This window comes from Periplaneta americana, chromosome 3, assembly GCF_040183065.1.
Source record: "Periplaneta americana isolate PAMFEO1 chromosome 3, P.americana_PAMFEO1_priV1, whole genome shotgun sequence".
NCBI classification, from domain to species: Eukaryota; Metazoa; Arthropoda; class Insecta; order Blattodea; family Blattidae; genus Periplaneta; species Periplaneta americana.
In genome coordinates this window covers 193,921,483-193,948,954 of record NC_091119.1, presented here as the reverse complement: position 1 = coordinate 193,948,954, position 27,472 = coordinate 193,921,483, and the positions used below count along the sequence as shown (strand labels likewise).

At 34.5% G+C, this 27,472-nt stretch overlaps 1 protein-coding gene across 1 annotated transcript; it reads right to left on the bottom strand.

Moving 5' to 3' along the window:
* Window positions 1-580: 580 nt before the first annotated feature.
* Window positions 581-27,472, bottom strand: LOC138696924 (uncharacterized). The gene is made up of 3 exons (XM_069822418.1): window positions 27,294-27,472; window positions 11,518-12,540; window positions 581-2,842 (listed from the first exon to the last, which is right to left on the bottom strand). Exons 1-3 carry the CDS (start codon window positions 27,382-27,384, stop codon window positions 2,496-2,498), a joined length of 1,461 nt encoding a protein of 486 aa, XP_069678519.1. The 5' UTR covers window positions 27,385-27,472; the 3' UTR covers window positions 581-2,495.

The window sequence follows — 27,472 nt, the reverse complement described above, 5'->3', positions numbered from 1 at the left end:
CAGCTTCGCGTTGCTAAGGTAAATAAAGCAGCGATTCGTGTTGCTAGGGGATACTCTCAAACTTCATGCCTATCTTTACCCACATCGATCGTCTTATTCACATTGTACGCTTCATTTAGAGAGGGCAACAGTTGCTGCTGACGAATAAGTGATTGAATGAATGAGATTATGTGTATATTTTAGTAGTAGTGTCATTTGAAAGTTATGAATGTGCTTCAACATTCTGAAGCTGTAAATGTTTTGTGTTGTGAAGCTGTAATAGAGAATACCTATGCAAAGACTTTTATTGTTCGTTGAAAATATTTTTATTCAAAGGGAAATGCGGTCATTTTCGGTGTTCTTGTATCACCATCCTGGCCTCTAGATCCGAACTACGCTGGTTCAAACCCTGTAGTGGGCAATGACAGAAAATAACGAAATAAAAGAATAAATTTTGACAAAAATTATCTTGTAAAAATTTGTAAGTAGAGTACAAAATAACGGATTCCAAACCATGAATCTATGAATTCATGGAAGACTCGAGTAACGTTTACACAACAAACCTAAGGCAAAAACAAGTTCGATAAACAAAACACAAAGATAATATAAAAACGTGTTTTTATTTATTTTTAACTGTTCCATCTCTGCTGAAACTTGTATACAATCATTATACAGAAATCTCAACTTATTCTAATGATACAAAAACGTGAATTATGTAAGCACTTATATGTTGAAATTATGAACTATAATTTAATTTTCTGATAGAGAGAGCCATAGATTATGCAATTATTTCGTACAGAAATATCTATAATATCTGCCTGTCGAGAGTTCCTCATTCTACCTCCTAGCATTGTTTCACAAAGTCCATATTTTGAACTCCCTTGGGTTTACACCGGACAGGCACATTGTAGAGCTCCTATGAAGGGGATCAACATTACATCTACATTCAACTAAGACATAATAATTGACAGCAGTTCAAACATCAATGCTCTACGTAAAATTAAATATCTGGACCAAGGATTTCAAGTAACGTATAAGTATGCTCATTGTCTACATTCTTTTATTAAACTACTAGCCATACCCGTGAGCTCCACTGCACCTGATAGAAATAAATATGAATTACATAATTAAAATAGGACGTTTGATCCAGGCAACAACTTTTACAACAGCGCAAGATAATCTGCTTCGCTCATTACCAAATTTTCTTTTGCATTGCATTTATTGCATGTATATTTTAAGTATTTTAACACGATTCAATTGAGCATAGTTAAAATTTGAATTATAAAATAATGGATTGCTGAGCTAACGTACTATTACTGCATACTAAATCAATACACTCTCGTTGTTCGTTAATTCTCTGAGATTAAAATGAGTGTACATAAATATTATTTTAAGAAATACAGAAAACGAATGTACAAAATAGACTATCAAATTTTCTGTGCATAAGAAGCTATTTTAATCTTACCTGTCCTCGATTTACTCAGACGTTACTGTAATAACATTATAGCATTATGTCCATCTAGAGAAACCACACTTTCCAATGGTGAAATAATAATTAATTATACAAATCGGTTAATTTAGCTTCTGATATCACTTCATACAAACACAGAAACATTCTCTGTAGGCTATGTTTAATAGCTTTCGATTGCTGATGTCCAAGGCCCCTGTTTCGATTGTTGTTGTCCAAGGCCCCTTATAGACGAAGTCATTTGTTCTTAATTCATTGCACCGTCTTAGATGGCGTTATTTTAATTTTAAAACTCATTTAGCTCATTAAATATCAGTCCTATCAAAATTTTGTAAAGAATATAACTTATCGGAAATCATTTTTAAAGAAACGTTTGTTATGTAACAGTTTTCATAAAAATCAATAATAAGCGAGATATTTCGATTTATTTAATTCAGACTCCCTTATAACCCCCCTTTTAAATAAAGTATTTTGAATGCCATATAGCCTAAAATCTAAGTTACAACGAACTTAATTTATATGCCAATTTTCATATAAATCGGTTCAGCCATTATCGCGTGAAAAGGTAACAAACATACAGACAGACATACAAACAAAAATTTCAAAAATGCGATTTTCGGTTTCAGGGTTGTTAATTATATATGTTAGGACCAATTATTTTTGGAAAATCGAAAATTACCAGAAAAATTTTGCCTACAGATTTATTATTAGTATAGATTATCGAGGGACTCTAGGTTCAGTCTTGGTTCTTTGACTATAGCATATTTTTCCTCATCAAATATGTTTCTTCGTCCTATTAATGAAGATGAAATTTGAGTTATGAAGTAACTTATATTATTATTTAATTTACACGATTAATATCAGTATTTGTTTCATTATTTTAAATTAAACAAATATTAATTTCTTTCAATACAAAAGAAAGAAATAATTCTATTAATTTTCAGTGACAATATTGGATAGTTAAAAGCCCTCATAATTATTATTTTAGATAGTTTCACGTCCTGACATCCTCCCCAGGAGCGGGGGAACAATTTTGAAGTATCTTCATTTACGGTGGAAGACGCAGAGACTTTCTTGTGGCACTCTCGCCTTCCTGGAGTTGAAATTCCTCATTCGTGATGGCATTGTGATTAGAGAAGATATGCTCTTCCGCTCCTCCATTGTCTCCTTTCGAGGAGATGGCCTCGAGGAGCGGATTGGTGCGGCCAATCTCCTTGTTCAGCCTGTAGTACTTCTCGGTCGCAGAACAATCCACGTTGTTCCACCAGCCACAGGTGAACAACTTTTGGCTGAAGAGTGAGCCGTTGGGGCAGAGGAAGGAATGCCTCAACATCGGGGAGGCCCTGGAGCAGATGTGGAATACTTGACACCCGGTTGACATGTCAGCGTAGTAGCCTATAAATAAATCATACAATGAGAGTTACATTTTAATATCTCGTCATGAATTGGGAGTAGGGAGAAATAAAAATGTAGTGTCACTAGACTAGACGGCAGTTCGGAAGGCGGTCGGCTCTTACATGCGCCGTAGCATTTCTGGCATGTGACGTCACAAGCTTGTACAGTAGAGCCAATCAGAATCAGTCTGTAACAAGTACTTCCAGAGTTCGTTTGTTCACGTGCGAGTGTTTCGATACATTGAATAAGTAAAACTAAAATTACTGTGTGTGTGTGTGTGTGTGTGTGTGTGTCTGTGTCTGTGTCTGTGTCTGTGTCTGTGTGTCTGTGTGTGTGTCTGTGTGTGTGTGTCTGTCTGTGTGTCTGTCTGTCTGTCTCTGTCTGTCTGTCTGTCTGTCTCTGTCTGTCTGTCTGTGCGCGCGCGCGATAAATAAATGGAAGAAGAGACTGTAAAAAGACAAGTACTGCATAGAGCAGGCGCAGAAAATAGTGTTTAAGATGTATAATTATTTTAAAATCGTTGACGAGCAGAACGCTACCGGCCATCTTGATGCTGGCTGCAACGTTGCCAATGCGCAAGAAACGACTGCAGAAGCATGTGGTGTGGGATTGAGAACCGTTCAAAGAATATTATTAGTGAAGGAAAGAGTTTATGTTTGATGTCATGCTTACAGTAATCAACGGCTAAGGTCATAATTGTCTTTTGATAATTTTAATTCTCTCCTACGCTATTTGTATTACACGTGCGTGTGAAGTACGATGTGGCAATGTTGTACACTGCCTTACTCTCTCCATCTGTCTCTCTCGATGCAACCGCTAGCAGACTACCGCCTTCCCATTTGCCGTCGACTCTAGAGACCGTATTTTTGGTTAAATAAGATAGGTGATTTCGGTGTTAACCCTGCCACTATTTCGGTGGGTATTTCGTGAAATAAGTCGTTAATTCGTTGATTGGAGAAATAAACGCTGTAGAACGTTTTGTCCAAGTATTTCCGTTCTCCTTAAATTAGTATTCCACTATTGCTCCGTTCCTGTCGCACAAACGCATCGTCTTCATGTAATTTCTGCAATTCAATGCAGTTAATATAAGCAGTAACATGAGCTGCAGCCAGGAAGTCAAAAGGAGGATAGCAATGGCAAAGGAAGCTTTTAATACAAAAAGGAACATCTTCTGAGGATCTCTGGAAAAAGAACTAAAGAGGAGACTAGGGAAGTGCTTTGTGTAGAGTGTAGCATTTTATGGGTCAGAAACATTAACATTACGAAAGAGTGAAGAGAAGCGAATAGAAGCATTTGAAATGTGGATATGGAGAAGAATGGAGCGTGTGAAATGCACAGATAGAATAAGAAACGAAGCTGTGTTGGAAAGAGTGGGTGAAGAAAGAATGATGCTGAAACTGATCAGAAAGAGAAAAAGGAATTGGTTGGGTCACTGGCTGAGAAGAAACTGCATACTGAAGGATGCACTGGAAGGAATGGTGAACGAGAGAAGAGTTCGGGACAGAAGAATTCAGATGATACGCGGAGACTAAGAGGAAGGCAGCAAATAGGAAAGATTGCAGAATGCTGGGTTTGCAGTGAAGGATATGCCCTTGGGCAGAACACTTATGTAGGCCTATGTATGTAATGGGGTTAAATAAATAAATAAATAGAGTCCACACCTGTGGAGTAACGGTCAGCGCGTCTGGCCGCGAAACCAGATGGCCCGGGTTCGAATCTCAGTCGGGGAAAGTTAACTGGTTGAGGTTTTTTCCGGGGGTTTCCCTCAACCCAATATGAGCAAATGCTGGGTAACTTTCGGTGCTGGACCCCGGACTCATTTCACCGGCATTATCACCTTCATTTCATTCAGACGCTAAATAACCTAGATGTTGATACAGCGTCGTAAAATAACCCAATAAAAATTAAATAAAAATAAATACATAAAATAAGTAAGTATGTAAGTAATTAAGTAACAAAATAAGTAAATTAACTAAGTAAGTAACTAAGTATATAAGTAACTAAGTGAATAAATAAATAAAAAATGAATTAAAATGAATGATTGAATGAATGGATAGAAAAGAATAAATAAATAAATAGATAAATAAATAAATAAATAAAGTAGGTAAGTATGTAACTAAGTAACAAAATAAATAAATAAACTAAGTATGTAACTAATTATGTAAGTAACTAAGTATATAATTAACTAAGCAAGTAGATAAGTAACTAAGTACGTAGATAAGTAACTAAGTAACTAAATAAATTAATTATGTAAGTAACTAAGTGAATGAATGAAAAAATAAAAATCGTAAATTCGTTGGGTGGAAAAAGAAACGCTATGGAAAGTTTTATCCAAGTGCTTCCGTTCCCCTCAAATTCTCATTTCACTATTGTGTCATTACTATCGCACCAACTTATCGTCTTTAAGTAAGTTCTGCAATTGAATGGGGCTAAATAAACATGTGTTACCTTCTTATAATGTCAGGCAGTACATCTCACTTGACGATGTGTGTCAGAGGAAGAACATTGTTTGTGTATATTTGAAGTCTGATTAGTGTAATATGTAGTTAATCGGCGATGTATGCAATGGAGAGGGAAAGGAACTGGCCACCCTACCCATTACCTCTTGTCTTAGTTGCTTCATGATGATAACTTACAAGTGCCGCTTATGAGGTTCAAACCTATCTTTGGACAGTTGACTGAACAACTATTATTACCTTGTAAATACTCCTAACTACATTTACTGTACCTTCTCAACACGTTCTCCAAGTTTCGCGCAATTAAATAATTCGCACTGTATGTCGAAAGACATAGCTAATGTCAATTACCCTTCATCGATGACTTTTTTCACAACATCTTTTATATAAGTAAATAGAGCCATAGGATGTTGACCACTCTCAGAAGTGTTGGCCTTCATGTTAGTATTGGATAAACAGAAACAGTTTCTTCTCGAGAAAAGTTTGTACTCGTAACAGATTACTTGTACATGCAAAACAACTATTGTTGAGTAATTTAGTTGTAACAGTATTGCCTTATATGTTTCACAAGCAAAAATAGAGTGTGTACATAATGAGAGTTGTAACAGGTTTAGCAACACTAAGTTTCCACACTACAATTCACGTGATAAAATACGTATGCGATAATTTTTTTTTCATACAAACAATATTTACCGTAGTCTTCGTCTTAGTTATTTCTGTGAGTGTATGAAGCAATTTATCATTTAATTTCACAGTATTTTTTATCAAGCGTTTTGCTAAACTAAAAACTCAATTCGATTAGGAAAAATATTACTTCGAATTTTAAAAAAATGTTGGAAACCTCTATTTTAATGTACTAAAATCAGTAGTTTCATTTATAAAATGACATAATGTAAAAGTGTTTTTGGCTGATCGTGTTTTTTAACAACCTTACCGATGTTGTTGGTAGGCCTTGTAAGTTAAACTTAGAACACACGTGCTGTAAGTAAATAAATCGAATCAACTTTTATTTATTTACTTAAAAGTAACGAACTATCAGTGTCGCGTACCACTATGTGCTATGAGGAGACAACTAAATGTCTTATTATACCTGTACTCTTTCTAAATTAATTTATCTGAGCGGAGATTTGTAAAAAAAAAAAACAGGAATAAATATAGATAAAACGTAAGCGCGAAAATCACTTCTGACGAATTCGATTGTTGCTCTGAGCGCCACTAGTGGGGTCGTGGCTGAACGCGAAAACATCCATGGAGTAAAATACGTATTCAAGCATTAATCTATAACGGTATGCAATAGATTCACACTGATGCATAAATAATGTGTCACCTACAAACATTTTCTATATGCTATTTATTTATATTGATGTATAATTATGTGTCAGCTACCTATTTCTTTGAAGACAAAATTAAACTTTCTATAATTTATTTTATTATAACATTTTTACAATCGCCACCGAATAATAATAAGTGAATAACAGCTATCGACAAATACGAATGATAATAAATGAATGGCACCTATCGACAAATATGAATAATAACAAATGAATTACACTTATCGACAAATACGAATAATAACAAATGAATAACACCTATCGACAAATATGAAGAATAACAAATGAATAACACCTATCGACAAATATGAATAATAACAAATGAATAACACCTATCGACAAATACGAATAATAACAAATGAATAACATCTATCGAAAAATATGAATAATAACAAATAAATAACACCTATCGACAAATATGAATAATAACAAATGAATAACAGCTATCGACAAATACGAATAAAAACAAATGAATAATACCTATCGACAAATATGAATAATAACAAATGAATAACACCTATCGACAAATATGAATAATAACAAATGAATAACACCTATCGACAAATATGAATAATAACAAATGAATAACACCTATCGACAAATATGAATAATAACAAATGAATAACACCTATCGACAAATATGAATAATAACAAATGAATAACACCTATCGACAAATACGAATAATAACAAATGAATAACACCTATCGAAAAATATGAATAATAACAAATAAATAACACCTATCGACAAATATGAATAATAACAAATAAATAATAGTTATCGACAAATGCGAATAATAGCAAATGAATAATACCTATCGACAAATATGAATAATAACAAATGAATAACACCTATCGACAAATATGAATAACACTTATCGACAAATATGAATACTGTAACACTTATCGACAAATATGAATAATAACAAATGAATAACACCTATCGACAAATATGAATAATAACAAATGAATAACACCTATCGACAAATATGAATAATAACAAATGAATAACACCTATCGACAAATATGAATAATAACAAATGAATAACACCTATCGACAAATATGAATAATAACAAATGAATGAGACCTATCGACAAATATGAATAATAACAAATGAATAACACGTATCGACAAATATGAATAATAACAAATGAATAACACCTATCGACGAATATGAATAATAACAAATGAATAACACCTATCGACAAATATGAATAATAATAAATGAATAACACCTATCGACAAATATGAATAATAACAAATGAATAACACCTATCGACAAATATGAATAATAACAAATTAATAACAGCTATCGACAAATACGAATAATAACAAATGAATGACACCTATCGACAAATAACAAACAGCGATCATATATAAAAATGTTAGCATCCAAAAACAAACTATTTATTCAAATTAAAAATGATTAATAATAATTTATTCTTTTATTAAGTTCAGCCAAAAAATAGCATGCAATACATGTGTTAAGCGCATGACAGAATCTCGGAAATAGGAAACACTCGACTTCGTCTCATCTTCTCTAACTTTTCCTCGATTATGTTATAGCTTAATGCACTTACCACGTTTGTATCGCAATATACTATTTCTACACCCAATTTCTTAAACAGAATTCGATATTGTCTCCCACTACCACTAAAAAAAATGCTAGTGAAAACCGCTGCACAGTAACGGTTGGCATGTCTCACCTTGAAACGAATGGAGCCGGGTTCAAATCCTGGTTGGGACAACTTACCTGGTTGAGGTTTTTTTCCGGTTTTTTCCCCTCAACCCATTGAGAACAAATGCTCGGTAACTTTCGTGGCTGGACCCTGGATTCATTTCGCTGGCATTATCACCATCTCATTCAGGCGCTAGATAACCATAGCAGTAGATAAAGCGTCGACTATCGACATTGCTCTGCCGTGGGTATTATCCAGTTGTTCCGAAAAAAGAAACATTAGTAATAACCCATTTTGATTGTTGCGATTTTCTACTGACTGACCTCAATGTCAACCATTCGCAAACATTACGTGCTCATAATTATTGTGTTCGCTTCGTCTGCGATGTCCGTCGCGCTAACCACATTATCCCATCCTTCCAAAACTGGCTTCGCCTTAACGAATGTAGAAATTTCCATTCTCTTATTCTCCTTTTTCAAGTCCTTCACACCTCTACACCTACCTGCCTTGTATCCCGCTTTAATTATCTATCATCGTAATACAATCTCCTCACACGCACGCAAAATAGCCGCATACTAGCCATACCAACACATAAAATGTCAATGTATTCTTGATCATTGACTATCTCGCTCTCGCGGTTGTGGAATAACCTAACCCAGTGACATCAGAGACTGTTGGAATATAATATTATTCAAGAACAAACTTGGTAAGCATTTTCTTACTGAGCTGAGTGCAATGCAGTAAACTGAATTTGTAATAAAATTGTATTGTATTGTATTTATTTACATTCCATGGTATTCGTACATCGCTTCACAGCTAGAATATGGAATACGTTAAACGAAAAAAAAAATCTTAATAATATTACAAAGTCTTAATTATAGTCACAGTCTAGTTGAAATATATACAGAAGAGTTTTATAATATAGTCTACTAGTACAATACAAAGGTTAGTATCAATATTTAGTATAAGACAGAAATATTCATCCAGCATTGTTGAATGTCATAAATTCACCTACAGAATAGAAGGCGTGATAAATAAGGCACTTCTTTAATTTGGACCTAAATAATTTTGTGTTTTGAGTTTGATTTTTTATATTCATAGGGAGTCTATTACACATTTTACTGCGATATAACGCACTCCTTTTTGATAGTCTTGCCGATGGAGTATGAAAGTCATTTTTACGAGTATTTATGCTATGAACTGTTGAATTAGTTATGAAATTTTCACGGTTACATACGAGGAAGTTCATTAATGAAAAAATATACTGACACGCCATGGACATTATTTGTAGTTTTTTGAAAATAGTCCTACACGACTCCCTAGATTTGACACTTACTATTATTCTAATTACTCTTTTTAGTAGTAGGAATATACTGTTACTGTTTGGATAATTTCCCCAGAATATTATTCCAAAATTCATTACCGAGTGGAAGTATTGTTCTTAAGGTATTGATATTTACTTTCTCTTGCATAGATCTAATAGCAAAACATGCTGAATTTAGTTTGATGGTAATTTTTTTTAAATTAATATAGGCTAATTTTTCTAATTTAACACATTATCGATTTGTAGGCCAAGAAATTTGGTTGTTGTTTTTTCTATTAGGGACCTGTTGTTAATTATTGCGCTTTAAATTTGCAAGACTGAATTTGGGCACGAATTAAATGTATCGAAATTGTTACTGTTTTGTTTCTCTTGAAATTTATATAATCAGTTACTTATCTTTAAATCTTTAGTTATTTCCTTTAATCATTGAGTGCGTTAGGAAATTATTTTTTTGTATCTGTTATGAGTTTATCTTTGTATTTCTATTTTTCTCTTCCCCTCCTCTTGCAGTTGTCTTTTTTATATTTGTATTCTATACTGTGACCTGATGCTTTAACTCCACCAGACTAAATATATAAATAGATATGTAAATAAGCAAATAACATACAAAATAAAAAATGTATTACTGAAATAAATTACACTGTTCAACAAAATTGAACATATATTTTGTTAAAAGATCAATAATTGGTGATTCTTATAGTATTTTCCATGCTGATTTCAAATCTGTTCTCAAAATTTCTCTATCACCCAGGGTTTTTTAGTAATTGTATGAAATATAGTTCAAACTTTTCTAGTATTGATACCTTGTAACATTTTACCTAAAATCATATTTTCATGGTACCTAAAATGTGTGTGAAATACATTTTAAGCTATACTTGGCTTGAGAAACATCTCTTTTGAGTGTCCAGCAGTAGTCTGACAGAATATTTAGTCTCCATTCTTTCTGGTATCGCCTTTCCATTTACAGAAAAATCCATGTGGAAACGTTTCTCACGTTCGTCGTTCACTACCCGAAGGTTTTGAGGAAAGGAAACTTAGATGAGGATTCAAGAAGTTATTTTGAGAGACATATTATAGCCTATCACGTTATAGTTCTGAATCAGCTCGCTGATAAGTTCTCTATAATCGTCTGTTCTGTGGTTGCTAGAAAGAAACTGTCTGTTGAATAATTCTTAGGTTCTCGGCATATTATTCGAACTGGAAAAGGCATATGACGGGATCCTTTCAGCCAACCAGTTAATATGATTACATGGAGCACAACAGATTTCAGGGGCCCAGTTCCTATCCTTATCTATTTTGCAATCAAAATAACACTCGTGAGCTCTTTTAACTAGTGTAGTAAAATTCGCCTGAGTGCTTTCAAAGTTAACTAACCACAAACGTAACAAAAATTGTTTATGTAATTTAGACAATATTTCGAGGTATTTTTCACTTTATAAGGTACTTTTACCACACTTAAAATTAGGACAAAGAAAACACAGGTTATGAAACTTGTTTCATGATTGTAAGTTCCAACTCAACTGACAATTAATACTAACTCTCACAGTCATATGAGGAATAAAATTCATTGTTATGCATTTTAACTTCACGGGCAACAATGATCTAAAGTTATAGGTTAATTGTTAAAGCAATAAAATGAAATATTTGAAATATTTTCTTTCCAATAACATGTTAAGGACTGTATATAGCAATAAAAATAAATAAGTTTTTCTAAAATTACAAAAAAACTGGCGGGTGTTAGAAAAATTCTGACTTCATTTTTGGAATCAGCAGATGAAATTACATAAGAAACATCAGAAATTTTACATTTAACAAAATGACTGTTGACCAGTGTTATAATTCACTCGGATTGCGAAGAAGTACCCAGCATTGATATTTGTACATACCTTCATCCCTGCCTTCACAGGAGAACCCTGTATCAGGAACTGCATTAAACGTGGGATAGTCAACACCAGGTTCTCCAGGAACAGACTCTCTGAGGTCCCAGTGTTCATGTTCGTGATCATGTGAGTGATCATGTGAGTCGCTCAGAACTTGATTAGACAAAGCTGTTCCAGCTGACTGTGGAGTAAACTGATTTGAGATTACTTCCGAATTCCCTGGCCTCGGAGCGATCTGAATCCTTGCATCTACATTCGATGCAGCATCTTGCAGCTGTGGGGACTTTGGGGTTTGCGGATTTGTTTTTCGGGGACTAAATGGATTAGTCTGCAACTGAATGACGGTGCTTGCGCTTGCAGATTTGTCAAACGGTGATCTGTAGACCAAAGGATTTGAAGGAGAAATTTTTGGGTATCCTTGAATGGTGGTAGTGGTTTGGACAGGTGGAGGGTAGGTGAGTGGATTTTCTGGTGTTTCTTTAGGATATCCTGTTGGAACTGTAGAAGGTTTTACTGGTGGAGGGTAAGTGAATGGATTGTCAGGTGTCTCTTTCGGATATCCAGTTGGTATTGTTGTTGTAGATGTCTTAAAAGGTGGAGGATATGTCAGGGGTTGTTTGGGCGTTTCTTTTGGGTATCCAGTTGGAATTGATGAAGTAGAAGTTTTCAATGGGGGATAAGTAAAAGGATTTTCTGGTGTTTGTTTAGGATATCCAGTTGGTATTGTTGAAGTTGAGGTCTTGATTGGAGGTGGTATTGTTGAAGTGGAAGTTTTTATTGGAGGAGGATACGTGAAGGGATTTTCCGGCGTTTCTTTCGGATATCCTGTCGGCACTGTATAGGTAGACGTTCTAATTGGAGGAGGATATGTTAGTGGATTTTCTGGTTTCTCTTTTGGGTAACCTGTGGAAGTGACTGTGGTCTTAGTTGGAGGAGGGTAAGTAAGAGGATTTTCAGGTCTGATATTCTGATATCCTTGGAACAGGCCTACATCTGCATTTATACATCCGATGAATAGAGATAAAACACCTGAAACAAAGAAACATATTTAAGTCTGAATATTAAATCGTCGTTGATTTTATGTGACAGTACATAGCATAATTTTTCAGGAGGAAGAAAAAATTAATTAAATAACAATAGGGTCCACTGCTGTGGGGTAACGGTGCGTCTGAATGTGTAACGAGCGGGCCGGGTTCAAATCCTGGTTGGGACAAGTTACCTGGTTGGAATTTTTTCCTGGGTTTTTCCTCAATCAATTGAAGCAGAATTGCTGCGTAACTTTCGGCGTTGGGCCTTGGACTCATTTCGCCATCATTAATTCATATATTACCATCATCCATACCATAGACCGGATTCAGTGCTGTACTTGTACAAGAGCGCGGCTGTTCGGCTACCCAATCATTCACAGAATAAACTTCAGGCTGCAGGGCAAGCCTTCGGGTCTTTCCTCCGTACAAGACAAAAAAATATTAATAGGTCTACACTGATCCTCGATGATGTTATGGATATCCATCATATTTTCTAACGTTTTCTACCGAATTACCTAACATTCTTATGTAGGCCTATTGTTATTTAATTACTTTTTCATTCCCCCTGAAAAAATATGCTCTGTTTTGTCGCATAACTTAATAACTTTGAAATGTATATACATAAATATAGAACTAAAAATATAAATTTTCTCCGTTTATTTGAACCTAAATGTAAAACCAACGCAGCTTTTTACTATAGCATGAGTCAGGATCCTAGATTATTAAACAAATTGTATTCTAATAATATTTTAACGACTAATCATCTCCAAATTAATGAAAAAAAATGTATCCGATTTATAGTTTGGATTTGAAGATATTTAACACTTTTTAATTTGTAATTTATTCACTCTCAATTTTATTTTGTTTGTGTTGGAATCCCCTCCTGAGCAAGAGTCTTACTCTTTCATGAGTGGGCTAGTTTATATTATATTATATTATATTATATTATATTATATTATATTATATTATATTATATTGTATTGTATCCATTTGTAATTTACTAGCATTAAATAAATAAGTAAATAAATAAATAAATTTACTTACTTACTTAAAAATGGATTTTAAGGAACCCGCAGGTTCATTGCCGCCCTCACATAAGCACGGTCCCTATCCTGAGCAAGATTAATCCAGTCCCTGTCATCATATCCCACCTCCCTCAAATCCATTTTAATATTATCCTCCCATCTACGTCTCGGCCTCCCCAAAGGTCTTTTTCCCTCCGGTCTCCCAACTAACACTCTATGTGCACTTCTGGGTTCACCCATAAGTGCTACATGCCCTGCCCATCTCAAACGTCTGAATTTAATGTTCCTAATTATGTCAGGTGGAGAATACAATGCGTGCAATTCTGTGTTGTGTAACTTTCTCCATTCTCCTGTAACTTCATCCCTCTTAGTCCCAAATATTTTCCTAAGCACCTTATTCTCAAACACCCTTAATCTCTGTTCCTCTCTCAAAGTGAGAGTCCAAGTTTCACAACCATACAGAACAACCGGTAATATAACTGTTTTATAAACTTTAACTTTCAGATTTTTTGACAGCAGGCTAGATGACAAAACTTCTCAACCGAATAATAACACGCATTTCCCATATTTATTCTGCGTTTAATTTCCTCCCGAGTGTCATTTATATTTGTTACTGTTGCTCCAAGATATTTGAATTTTTCCACCTCTTCGAAGGATAAATCTCCAATTTTTATGTTTCCATTTCGTACAATATTCTGGTCACGAGAAATAATCATATACTTTGCCTTTCGGGATTTACTTCCAAACCTATCGCTTTACTTGCTTCAAGTAAAATTTCCGTGTTTTCCCTAATCGTTTGTGAATTTTCTCCTAACATATTTACGTCATCCGCATAGACAGGAAATAAATAAATAAATAAACAAATAAATAAATAAATAAGTGAAAAAGTAATTAAATAAGTAATTAAGTAAATAATTAATGAAATAAGTAAATAAATAAATAATTTTTTCTCGGGTAGTCCGTTGAATTCTCGCAATGATTCACAGGATCACGAACTTCTACATTTTACCCCTTTAACATTCGAAAATAATTATTCATTACTTTGCCTACAGATGGCTGAGTTTTGAAGCTTTTTAAGAGATGAAAATTAACTATATCACTGATAGTTATTCAGGAAGTTTGCATGTTTAAAGTGAACACATTATCTTCCATAACTAATCTAGGATATATTTTTACATATATTGTCTTGGTAGATATTGTACAACAGTGGCTAGTATGGCCAATTTATGTCCACAAAAAATTGTACACAGCCAATAATGTTCAGTCTAAAATGAAGGTCTCTACTTTGATTTGTAAGTTATTGACTCGCCTGTGTATGTTACAGTCATTTGATCTTTACTTGTATTAATGCTGTCCTAACATTTTACCTTCAGTGAACATTAAGCTCAGCTTATCAGAAGTACTAGCTACTTTTTTATAAATCACCATCCGGCACTTGGAAAAGATAGACCAAATATTTAAATATCTTTTAACTCTCTTGTTTTTCACTAGAAATATTCTTACTGTCCATACCATGAGAAAATTCCCCTGTTTTTCTTATGATGTGCTTCTGGTTAGCGTGACCACGTGTAGATTTGTTTATTTTCTAAAACGCTGCGCCGTCAAACCATCACACAGGTGTTGAAACCACTTCACGGTTGGGATTTGTCCTTCGGTGGAGCTTTTTTTAGCCCGCGTAAGTTGTTGCCCTTCTCGTGTCTTCCTTAGGTCAAGGACAGAACGCACCTGTTGCTCCTTAGTGGCATTCGGCAAGCAGCGTTAAGGAATCCGTGAATATTAGGCGGAGATTATGCTCTGAGAAGGTTAAAAATAGAAGTTTACAATTAGGGAAACCACCCACGTAGCTCAGGCAATATACGTGATTGCCTGCTTGTCCGCTTATGCATAGGTTCGAATCCTGCTTGGGCTGATTATCTTATTGGATTTTTCCGAGGTTTTTTCCGACTTTAAGGCGTATGTGAGATATACAGGGACATCATTTTATTTTTACTTCAATTTTTATCGTACCTGAGTTTTTGAATGTACTTCACTCCCACCCCTGCTACTAATGAAGTTCCAACTCCACACAGAACCAAGACCGCAGATAGTAAGCAGTACTGAGTTACTGGGTATAGTACGTTCCAGAAATATGTTCGCGTTTTCCAGTGACGAAAGAGCTTTCAATATTGAATCATATTTTCGCAAAGGTACTGTCCGTTTGCCTACGTCGCATCCCGATCGCCCCTCTGTAATAGCTGGACTGTCTTAGCTCTTTTCTGAAAACATTAATTTCTGTTCGGAATTGGACCTTTACGTAATATTATACAGCTGTTTAATTTAACTTAAATAAAAGGGCCTCGTTAAGTAATTAACTGTCACGTGATTTCCCCCCTTTCTACAATCCTGCGGCATAACCACTTGGACGGACAGTAAATAGCATGTCTGAGTAATTTTATATTTTCGGGTCGGGCAGAAGTGAAGATTGAATTTACAGTACGTAAGGTAGGTACAGAATTATTACAACATGAGTACGAAGGACGAAACTGGCAATTGGAATTAGATGCAGTAATCTATAGTGTGATAATATGCACAAAAGAACTGAAGCCTGTATCGAAATGAACGGCCACCATTTTCAAACTTGTGTTTAAATATTCATATTATGATTATTTTTCAATTTAACTTCTTTCTCTATATTGTACGCTAATGTGCTGTAGACAGTATAATATACACTGCATAATGAGTACGTTCGCATGGATAACTCATTTCGTGAGTAAAAACACTTATTCTTAATACAGTACTGTACTTTGATTAAACAAAAACCTAATGAAAATTATGAAACTCAAAATTGCGGTATTTCCTAGTTTACGTAAATGGATGAACTACTTTTCTTCCTTCCTATACCTACTAGAGTGATTTGTTTGTGTTTTACGCCAGTATCATCGAACTACAGTCGTGGAAGGGGATAGCAAACTGTGTTTCCGGTTCTCTAAAGGTATGGACAGGTTAATATTAAAAATGTTAGTAAAAATAAAATGATGTCCCTGTATATTATTTTAATGTACCGAAGTACATATGATATTTCCATGCAGATATTCTGGGTCATCATACGATGGAAGAGTAATGGAACGGAGAAAAATTCTCTCCGGCGCCGGGATTTGAACCCGGGTTTTCAACTCTACGTGCTGATACTTTATCTACTAAGCCACACCGGATACCACCCCGGCGTCGGACAGAATTGTCTCTGATTAAGTTCCAACTCTTGGGTTCCCTCTAGCGGCCGCCCTCTGCACTACGTCATAGATGTCTATGAACATAGGACCGAAGTCCACACATGTGCTGAGGTGCACTCGTTATGAGTGACTAGTAGTGCGTAAATCACAGTGATTTAAGACGGCGCTTATTCCGTCGGATCCCGGCCAACTAGTCACTCATAACGAGTGCACCTCAGCACATGTGTGGACTTCGGTCCTATGTTCATAGACATCTATGACGTAGTGCAGAGGGCGGCCACTAGAGGGAACCCAAGAGTTAGAAGTTAATCAGAGACAATTCTGTCCGACGCCGGGGTGGTATCAGGTGTGGCTTAGTAGATAAAGCATCAGCACGTAGAGCTGAAAACCCGGGTTCAAATCCCGGCGCCGGAGAGAATTTTTCACCGTTCCATTACTCTTTCATCGTATGTGAGATAATCCTATTTTGAACTTGTCACCAAATACTATTTCTCTATCACCAATTGGCAATCACATCTACTCTAGATAACCTCGTAATTGGTACAGCGTCCTTGAATAACCAAATTGGGAAAAATGGTTAGGGAACCACGGTCCCGGAATTAACTTTGAATGGCGTTAAATTGTTAGCTCTATTGCATAGTGTTGCCATAAAGCAACACACTACTTTTTACTTTTTTACTTTTTCTGTGTGATGTTTATATGCAATCTGTTGCTCTGAGGCAACGCTCTGAAGTTAGCAACGAAGACAGAGTCGAAGAAAAGTTAAGAAGTTGGTATCTCTGAGTGTATGGCGCCAATAAAACGACTAACCGTTATTAGAGAAAAAATAACTCATGCAGTAGAGGGTCAATAACCCACCTTTAATTTGGCATTAAACATTTATTCAAACATTGCTATATGTGTATTTATTGGCTAGATTACAATAATTATTGTTGTTTATCATTGGACACTTCTGTCAGGATAGATTTCCATAAACATCTGGGAATCCTGAGGAATATTTGTGTGGATTGGAAAGAGAGGAGGTTAGAAGGTTATTCAGTAATCTTTATGTGAAACGAGTCAAAGTAAGGATAGGAGAAGAAATGTCAGAGAAAAGTGAAATAGGGACAGGAATACGACAAGGATGCCCTTTATCATCTACCCTGTTCAACACCTACTTGGAGGATTTAGTGAAGAACTGTTTTCAGAACATGGTAGGAAGAAGACGAATAGAGTGCATAAGATTTGTTGATGATATGACGTTGTTAGCTTAAGATCACAATACTTTTGTGGTAACCGAGCTAAATTACAGTTTGTGCAGTATAATAATAATAATAATAATAATAATAATAATTATTATTATTATTATTATTATTATTATTTATTTAACCTGGCAGATTTAAGGTCATACGGCCTTCTCTAACACTCAACCAGGAGTAAAACTGCGTTACAAAAAACACTACAAATTTACAAAGTACACTATAATTTTACACACAAAACTGAATAACATAATAATAATAATAAAATGTAAACAACAAGTAAGTAGAAATCAGACGTAATATAACATACAGAAAGAAAGGAAAAAGCATAATAAAATGTGAACAGCAGGTCAAAATAAATGAGACATACAAAGTATAAAGTATAAAAAAATAAGACAATTATTGATAATAATAATAATAATAATAATAATAATAATAATAATAATAATAAATAAGAATAGTAATAATAATAATAATGATAATAATAATAAAATAGTGCAGTACAAAACATACAATGAATACAATATTTTTAAGTACACACAGTAAGGAAAATTATGATTATATATAGCTCAACTTATCACATTATAGATATACCATTATCGGAAAATATGAAAACAAAAAAGATAAAATAAGTTAAATATCACTAGAACATAAAAAAGATGTGAATACGTGGAAACATGCAATACAACGCTTGTCATAATAGGACGTTAGTTTGGCAACTCGTCATAAAATAATTTTCTAACTTGGATTTGAAAGATTTCAATGTTCGGCAGCCCTTGACTTCAGGCGGCAGAGAGTTCCAGTGGCGAGAGGTAGCAACAGTGAAAGATGAGGAATACAGAGATGATGTGTGAAGTGGAATTTCTAGCGTGTTATCGCGTTGTGATCGAGTATTAATATTATGATAGCGAGAGAGAGTATGAAAACGAGCAAATAAATAATGGGATGAAGATAAATGCGAACAAGACGTGGATCAGGGTTATAGGAAGGAAAATAAAGAGAATAAACTTGCGAATTAGAAATGAGACAGTAGAACAAGTGGAACAAGTCGGGCCTCACAACTCGCCTGCATGGGTTCAGAAAAATCGAAGCTTGACTATTTTGTATACGAAAGTAGTTGTACCTGCGCTATGACGTCACATATACTTCGACTCAGGCAACCTCATTCCATACGATGAAAGAGTAATGGAACGGAGAAAAATTCTCTCCACTAAGCCACACCGGATACAACTCCGACGCCGGTTAGAATCGTCTCAGATTAAGCTCCAACTCTTGGGTTCCCTCTAGTGGCCGCCCTCTGCACTACGTCATAGATGTCTATGAACGCAGGACCGAAGTCCACACATGTGCTGAGGTGCACTCGGTATGAGTGACTAGTTGGCCGGGATCCGACGGAATAAGCGCCGTCTTAAATCACGAAGTGATTTACGCATATCATATATATATATATATATATTATTTTAATGTACCGAAGTACATATGATATTTCCATCGTATGATGACGCAGAATATCTTCATGGAAATATCATATGTACTTCGGTACATTAAAATAACCTCATTCCAGTTTATAGGTAGCTGAATTACGAAGCCTAATAATAACATTCTTTAAATGTTTCTCTATATGAATCGATCAACTACAAAAGCAAATGTATATAGACGGCCATAAAAATATTACATTTACACAATATTCAATTTTACATTAATTGACCCTACAGTTCTTTTCGAGACTTGCAAGAGCCAACCGCAAGACGTCCATAAGGAGAAACAATTCATCTATGAACCAAAAATCCCGTATTATCAAGAGAAATATCAATTACAATAAATAGAAGTAATAGGCTTGATGGTCGGAGCAAGAGGATCCATCCCGAAGCAGTTTGTTGAATTTTGCAAGGCTTTTTATTAATTGCCTTCATCTATGATTACCAATGTTTGTTTACTTGCGTTGAAAGGTGCTATTGCATTGTTAAGAAATCACCTCAGATACAGTAAGACATTGCACTGTAATTTATTTTTCTCTTTCTTGCATTGGTTTTATATTCGTAAATTATCCATGTATCTAATATGTACTATTCAAAATTCTGTTTTGTAAATGGTATAGTTTGTCTTCTAGGCAATCCCTCTTTCGGGAAGGTGTTTGATTAAAAAATTAATGCTGGAGTACAAAAAAAAATCTTCGTAAATTTCCATGTCTTGGAGCTTCTTTCCTCTTAGTATTTCCAGACTTCTTTCCGTATATCCCTTTCCCCGTTTCTTTTTATTGCTAATTTTCGTTGTATTTCGCCTTGTATTAGAAATTGTAGCATTATGTCAATAATCGACATCAATCTGATCTGCAATTCGATGTTCTGCATCCTTTTCCTCAACATCGCTTGGTGAATCCAGATTGCTAACAGATTTCCTTTCCTGAATGGTAGGGAGTAAAAATTATAGCTAATTAAAAGATATGTATTACTCCTCTTCGCAGCTTTTGATCCCGATTTCATTGAATTTTGGGCGTCGTATTTCCTTTTAAAGTAGGCTAAATGCCCATCCACATTGAAAATTAAACATAGCGTAAGCGTTAACTTAAAAATGTAAACGTTACGGTAAAATGAAAAAGTTAAACCATCATTCACGATGGGAACATAAACATAACCACAAAGTTACTTGGTAACCATGGAAACACAACAATGACGTCATTTCCTCATATTCTGTCGTATGCTTCAGCGCTCTACGATGGTGTACTGTTTCCAGATCACATAAGCATAAACATGAAAGTTTACAGTTTCCAGACTTTCATGTTAACCCTCTACTGCATGAATTATTTTTTTTCTCAAATAACGTTCAGCTGTTTTATTGGCGCCATAGACTCAGAGATACAAACTTCTTAAATTTTCTTCGACTCTGTCTTCGTTGCTAACTTCAGAGCGTTGCCTCAGAGCAACAGAAGGCATATAAACACACAGAAAAAAAAATAAAAAAAAATGAAAAGTAATGTGTTGCTTTGAGGCAACACTATGCAGTAGAGCAGTGACCGGCATGTTCCGTGCTCTGTGACGTCATACGACGTAGCCGCCCTGCTCTTTGCTCGGCAATCTCTGCATACTGAGCACAGCGTGGAGAGAAGGTTCAACTGAACAGTGGTGGTGCGGGTCTATGCACTGACAGAGCGCGATCCATTCTTCTGAGATAGTATGGGAACAGCACAATTACAATACATTTGTACGAAAACAAAACTGTACAACCGCGATAAATCAATGTAACAAAATATCTTGGTTTGTAATCAAATTTAATGTACTTACAATAATATGAAACTCATAATACAGCCACTTGCAGAAGCGTTTGCGTATATAAATGAAATTCCGAAACTGCTATAATCGTACAAACATATAAATAAATACTTTAAGCAGTACTGCAACGTTTTAGCTACTCGGAAACTTGAAAACAGTGTTTTTAACATACATTTTTCTACATAATATACAGATTAAACTACAGACGTGGACAAATTATTAACAAAATTGACGATTTTTATGATAATTCTGTTTACAAAATTTGATTTTTCAATTTAGACTACAGTTGACAATTTTGCATATTTCTATCGTTACAGTAGACAGAAATATGCAAAAATGTCAACTATAGTTTAAATTGAAGAATTAAGTTTTGTAAAAATATATAATAAAAATCTTCAATTTTGTTAATAATTTGTAAATTAGCAAAAATGTCAACTACAGTCTAAATTGAAGAGTCAAATTTCGTAAAATTGTAAAATAAAAATCTTCAGTTTGGCTAATAATTTGGAAATATCCAAAATGTCAACTGTATTCCAAATTGAAGAATCGAATTTTGTAAAAATATATAATAAAAACCTTCAGTTTTGCTAATAATTTGTAAATATGCAAAAATATCAAATGTAGTCCAAATTGAAGAGTTAACTTTTCTAAAAATATACAATACAAATCTTCAATTTTGCTAATAATTTGGAAACACGCAAAAATGTCAACTGTAGTCTAAATTGAAGAATCATATTTTGTAAAAAAAATATATGATAAAAATCTTCAATTTTGCTAATGATTTGTCCACGTCTGTATATAGGCCCTATCTTGGTGAGTAGTATGCAAAGTATATTTCACCTTTTGAAACACACCATCACTTCGTGTCACTGCCGTGCCCAAGCTAAACGCTTTGTCGAGATTTTTTTCCTCTTTTCTCGCGTACTAATTTTGCAATATTTGGAGTCAGCCTGGCTAACACACAAGCGAAGAATATGTTTCAAGTTCAGATCAGACAGGTGGTTTCTATGTTGTGGTTTGCAGATCTTCATACAAAAAAGGACTGTTCGCATACATACGTAGATCCGAATATGCTCAACATCCTAGCAGCAAATCTATGCAATCGAGGGAATCTTGCCTGGGGAAATCTTCTATAAAATGTAGATAGATCCTTTTGTTTTCAACAGTCCCGTTCTACTGCTGCACTGACGCCACTGCGCTGGTGTGTGCTAACATTAATACGACTCAACTGCTCGCTCTCCCAAGCTCTTGCGATCTGACTGGCTCTTACGTCACAACTGCAGCATCTGCCGGCCACTGCAGTAGAGGGTTAACGTCTAACGGTAATATTAATCTCAGTGTTTATGTACATCATTGTAACCTGACCACAAACGTCTGTGTTTATGTTATATTTATGTTTAATTTTCATTGTGAATGGGCCTTAAGTTTCCTTCCTTGATCAAGTTCAGACTGTATGATCATTATTAATCGCCAGTGCCCGCGAACAGATATAATCACGCGTGTCACAATTCAGATTGCAGTAATAGTTTTATCGCACGGAAAATATTGCGTGCTACAGATTTTAAATTGCATGCAATTAAAAATCACAAGTGCGCGCTCACCCATTTAAAACAGTGCACTGTACATTCAAGTGTGATTTTTAATCAAGGAGATTGTGCAAATAAAAATCGGTAGTGCGCCCTAGGTCTAATATACATTTCCTCATTCGTGTCATTAGGCGGACGAATACAACGCCGTCTTTCCATGGCGGATACTCGGTCTAAGTAGGCCTTTGAGAGAAATTTTTATTAGCTGTTGTTTTCTCGCTGTACTTCTCTTGCCTCTGTAATCATTTTTACCAATTTTCTCCATAATAAACAATCTTTGTTGTCCAGCTAAAGCGGAGACGTGGAATAGAATTATATCTGAAGAAATTTCGAATGGTTCTCTTAGACAACAAATGAAAAGATGAGGTGTAATGAACAAATTTTTTAAGTATAATTGAGCAATTCGAAATTAAGCACAACGACATTTCTCAAATAAATGGAAATGAGAATGAGACGAGACGTTGAAGGTCCACATCAGACACGGCAAGGTGAAATCGGACAAGAGATTATCACTAGCCTACTCCAGAGATGACGGTGATGTTAATAATTATGGTGACGACATTCATAAATATTAACAGTGATAATGAAGACATTATGATGATAATGTTGACTGTTCATTATGATGATGACAGCGATAACTGTACAATAATAACCACTGGAGTAACTGAGTCTGCTGGCACGTTTATCTGCTGAACCGGGCTTGAGTTCGATTCCCGCTTGGACAGATTACCTGGTTGGGTTTTTCCTAGGTTTTCCGCAATCATAACGCAAATGTCAAGTAATCTGTGGTGAATCCTAGGCCTAATCTCACCAAATACCATCTCGCTATCACAAATTCCACTGATATTAATTAACAACCTAGTAGTTGATACAACGTCGTTAAATCACATTTTTAAAACCCGCAATAATACCGACAGTATCTATGATGGTGATTATGTTGGCAACTGTAAGCTAAGTGTTATGACGGCAATTCCAATGATGATAATGGTAATGATGACAAAAATGTAATGGTGATTATGGCGACCACAATAAAATCGGAAATATGACTCTAAGGCAATTTTCGTGAATGAATCAGTAAATACGAGTATAATATGGATCTACAATAGGCCTAGTGTAATTATAATTTTATTATTATTATTATTATTATTATTATTATTATTATTATTTACAAATGGCTTTTAAGGAATCCGCAAATTCATTGCCGCCCTCACATAAGCCCGCCATCGCTCCCTATCCTGAGCAAGATTAATCCAGTCTCTATCATCATATCCCACCTTTCTCAAATCCATTTTAATATTACCTCCCTTCTACGTTTCGGCCTCCCCATAGGTATTTTTCTCTCCGGTCTTCCAACTAACATTCTATATGCATTTCTGGATTCGCCCATACGTGCTACATGCCCTGCCCATCTCAAAAGTCTGGATTTAATGTCCCTAATTATGTCAAGTGAAAAATACAATGCGTGCAGTTCTGCGTTGTGTAACTTTCTCCATTCTCCTGTAACTTCATCCGTCTTAGCCCCAAATATTTTTCTAAGAACCTTATTCTTAAACACTCTTAATCTCTATTCCTCTCTCAAAGTGAGAGTCCAAGTTTCACAACCATACAGAACCGGTAATATAACTGTTTTATATATACTACTTTCAGATATTATTATTATTATTATTATTATTATTATTATTATTATTATTCCACTGTTTTCTGTATTGCTGTTATTCATACTACTAAGATTTATTGAAAATCATCCGTCTTCAAGAGAGATTGACCACTGGGATCCGGAATTACAAGCATCAAAATATTGCCTAAAGAAAAATTTATTTATTTATTTATTTATTTATTTATTTATTTAGTTATTTATTTATTGTTATTTATTTAATTATTTAGTTATTTATTTAGTTATTTATTTATTTAGTTATTTATTTATTTATTTATTCATTTATTTATTTATGCAAATGACAGGTACATAAATAACTTATATTTTACCTACACACAATCTCAAAATTAAAACAAACCTAAAGAAAAATTAATAAGTGAAATAATTATTCGCTTTGTACATTTAAAACTTTTATGTATTTCTATGCTTGTTGGTAGGAGAGCAGGCCTTATGGTCTTAACTTAAGCAGTAAGTATAAATCAATTAAATAAATTAATAAATAATTTAAATTGTAGGAAAAGTCATCGTAATATCATTTTTTATCACTAGAATATATTGTGAACAGTCTGCGGGGTCTAATTTTGAATCATGAATAGAACGTCAACTGCATCACATACAAGATGCAAGTGTTCCCTAATAGTACCTGTGTCACGCGCGAAACATGACGCCACGTCAGTATAATAATATAATAATAATAATAATAATAATAATAATAATAATAATAATAATTTACTTTAGCTGGCAGAGTTAAGGCCATAAGGCCTTCTCTTCCACTCAACCAGCAAAAAGTTTATATACATATGCATGAACTTACAAAGAATTCAACAATTTGATTTAGATGAGAGTTACATGTATACAAGAGCTATTTACGAATTAAACAACAAAATACTATGAACTATTAATTAAACACTGAAATAAACTGTGTAGCAGAATTAAGCTAAAATACATAGAATGTTAATATATTTCAAATTATATTAGATAATAGAAAGAGATTATTATGAGACAATTTTGAAAATACAGCACTATCAGGATGATGTCTAAAGAAAAAAGTAACAGTGTAGTCAGTGATAGTTTAAGTCAGTATGATTGGAGTGAAATGCTAATAAGGTTATCTTTTAAGCTGCTCTTAAAGGTGTTAGCTGTTCTTAAAGGTGTTCCGTGGCTAACGCGAAAGACAGGCTTCGGCACGAATCGGAGTCACGTGTTTATCATGGTCTAGTCATGGCCACCTTGACAATCGCCTAATATAAATACATGTTCAAAGTTCTAAAAAACAAAGGAATTGCTATATTAAAATCGTGCTAAACGTGCATTCATATATAAACTTGTTCAATGTTGGCCATGTTATGACTAAGAATGTGACGTAACGCCGTAGTCTGTCATTCTCGATAGCCACGAATATATTCTATGAACAACTAACCTTATTATTATTATTATTATTATTATTATTATTATTATTATTATTATTATTAATCATTCGTACCCAACAAACTTTTATTGTAAATGATTTCCTATGTTTTCGTATCATTTGTCTTAATGTGTTTTTTCCTTACAAATTGTCACACAATTGTTTTTAATGATTAGTCTTTATGAATTGGTTAGTAGGCCGATCTATTCGAATCCTTATTTAGGGTGGCTTTTTAAATTTAAAATTTGATTATTATTATTATTATTATTATTATTATTATTATTATTAATCATTTGTACCCAACAAACTTTTATTGTTAATGATTTCCTGTGTTTTCGTATCATTTCTCTTAATGTTTTTTTTTTCCTTACAAATTGTCACACAATTTTTTTTATGCTCGACCATGCCGAAGTGTAGGAATTATACATCTGGTAGCAGTCCTTTAATGGACCTCATTAAAGTACATCTATTCATTAAAGTTCAGGTTTTCGATTATTCTCGGATATGCAATCGAAAAACAACTAGCGAAACGTCACGGAGGCTGGAAATCCAATACTGTCGCAGAAGGTTATGTTCTGTTACTATAATAATTAGCGTTAATTGTAAATAATATTCAAATAAATTCAATTTGTCATCTCGTTTTTCAAGTCTAAATCAAGGTCAATGACATTATTGTTCCTCGGAAAAAAATCAATACTTTGACGTCTGCGCACATTTCACAGTTTAAGAGCTATGAACAAGGTCACTTCCGATCTTCTGTCAGATACAAATAAAATGAATACTTCTGAATAATTTCAAGTTAGAAATATTGTCGAGCATAAAAAGTCGTATGAAACTTGCCTATAATGGTAATTAAGACGCTCGTATGAAAATTATGAAACTCGTTTGCGCTCGTTTCATAAACAAACATACTCGCGTCTTAATTACTATCACTATAGGCTCGTTGCATAATGTACTATTAATCATTGTTCATTGTGAATTGGTTAGTAGGCCGATCTATTCGAACACTTATTTAGGGCGGCTTTTTAAATTTAAAATTTGATTTATTATTATTATTATTATTATTATTATTATTATTATTATTATTATTATTACAGAACCTATGGTAGGAAGTATAGTGACGACGAAGGCAACTGTACCTAAGTGACAAATTGTTTAATAATGCTACGGGAACTATAATGATGAAAATGTCAGCTACAGTCATGATGATGATGATGATAATGATGATGAGTCGATGACGATTTTAATGACAGAAACTCTAATGTTAAAACTATTTGCAAATCGTGAAGAGTCTTGGAAACATGCAGACTGTCTTCAGCATTGTGCGCTGGCCCTCCCAGAAGCCCAGAAGCTGGCTGTACTCACCGGCTAGCAGCACGGCGGTGGCGGCGGGCCGCTTGTTCTCCTCAGCACACATCCTCACCTGTCGGATTGCAGCTATATTTTGGTTCCCCATTCACGCACCGTCTCGTCTGGTCATCTTTAACCTCCCCTCCATGTCTTGGAAGATTCTGGGCCTTCAGGCGTGAACTTCAGCGACGGCT

What these genes read in the sequence shown, in the direction of transcription:
- LOC138696924 (XM_069822418.1), bottom strand. Translation starts at nt 27,384, where the DNA reads ATGGGGAACCAAAATATAGCTGCAATCCGACAGGTGAGGATGTGTGCT. An exon ending in CACCGCCGTGCTGCTAGCCG is followed by an intron (nt 12,541 to 27,293) that starts GTGAGTACAGCC and finishes TCTTTGTTTCAG; the next exon opens with GTGTTTTATCTCTATTCATC. An exon ending in CTGTGAAGGCAGGGATGAAG is followed by an intron (nt 2,843 to 11,517) that starts GTATGTACAAAT and finishes ATTTATTTATAG; the next exon opens with GCTACTACGCTGACATGTCA.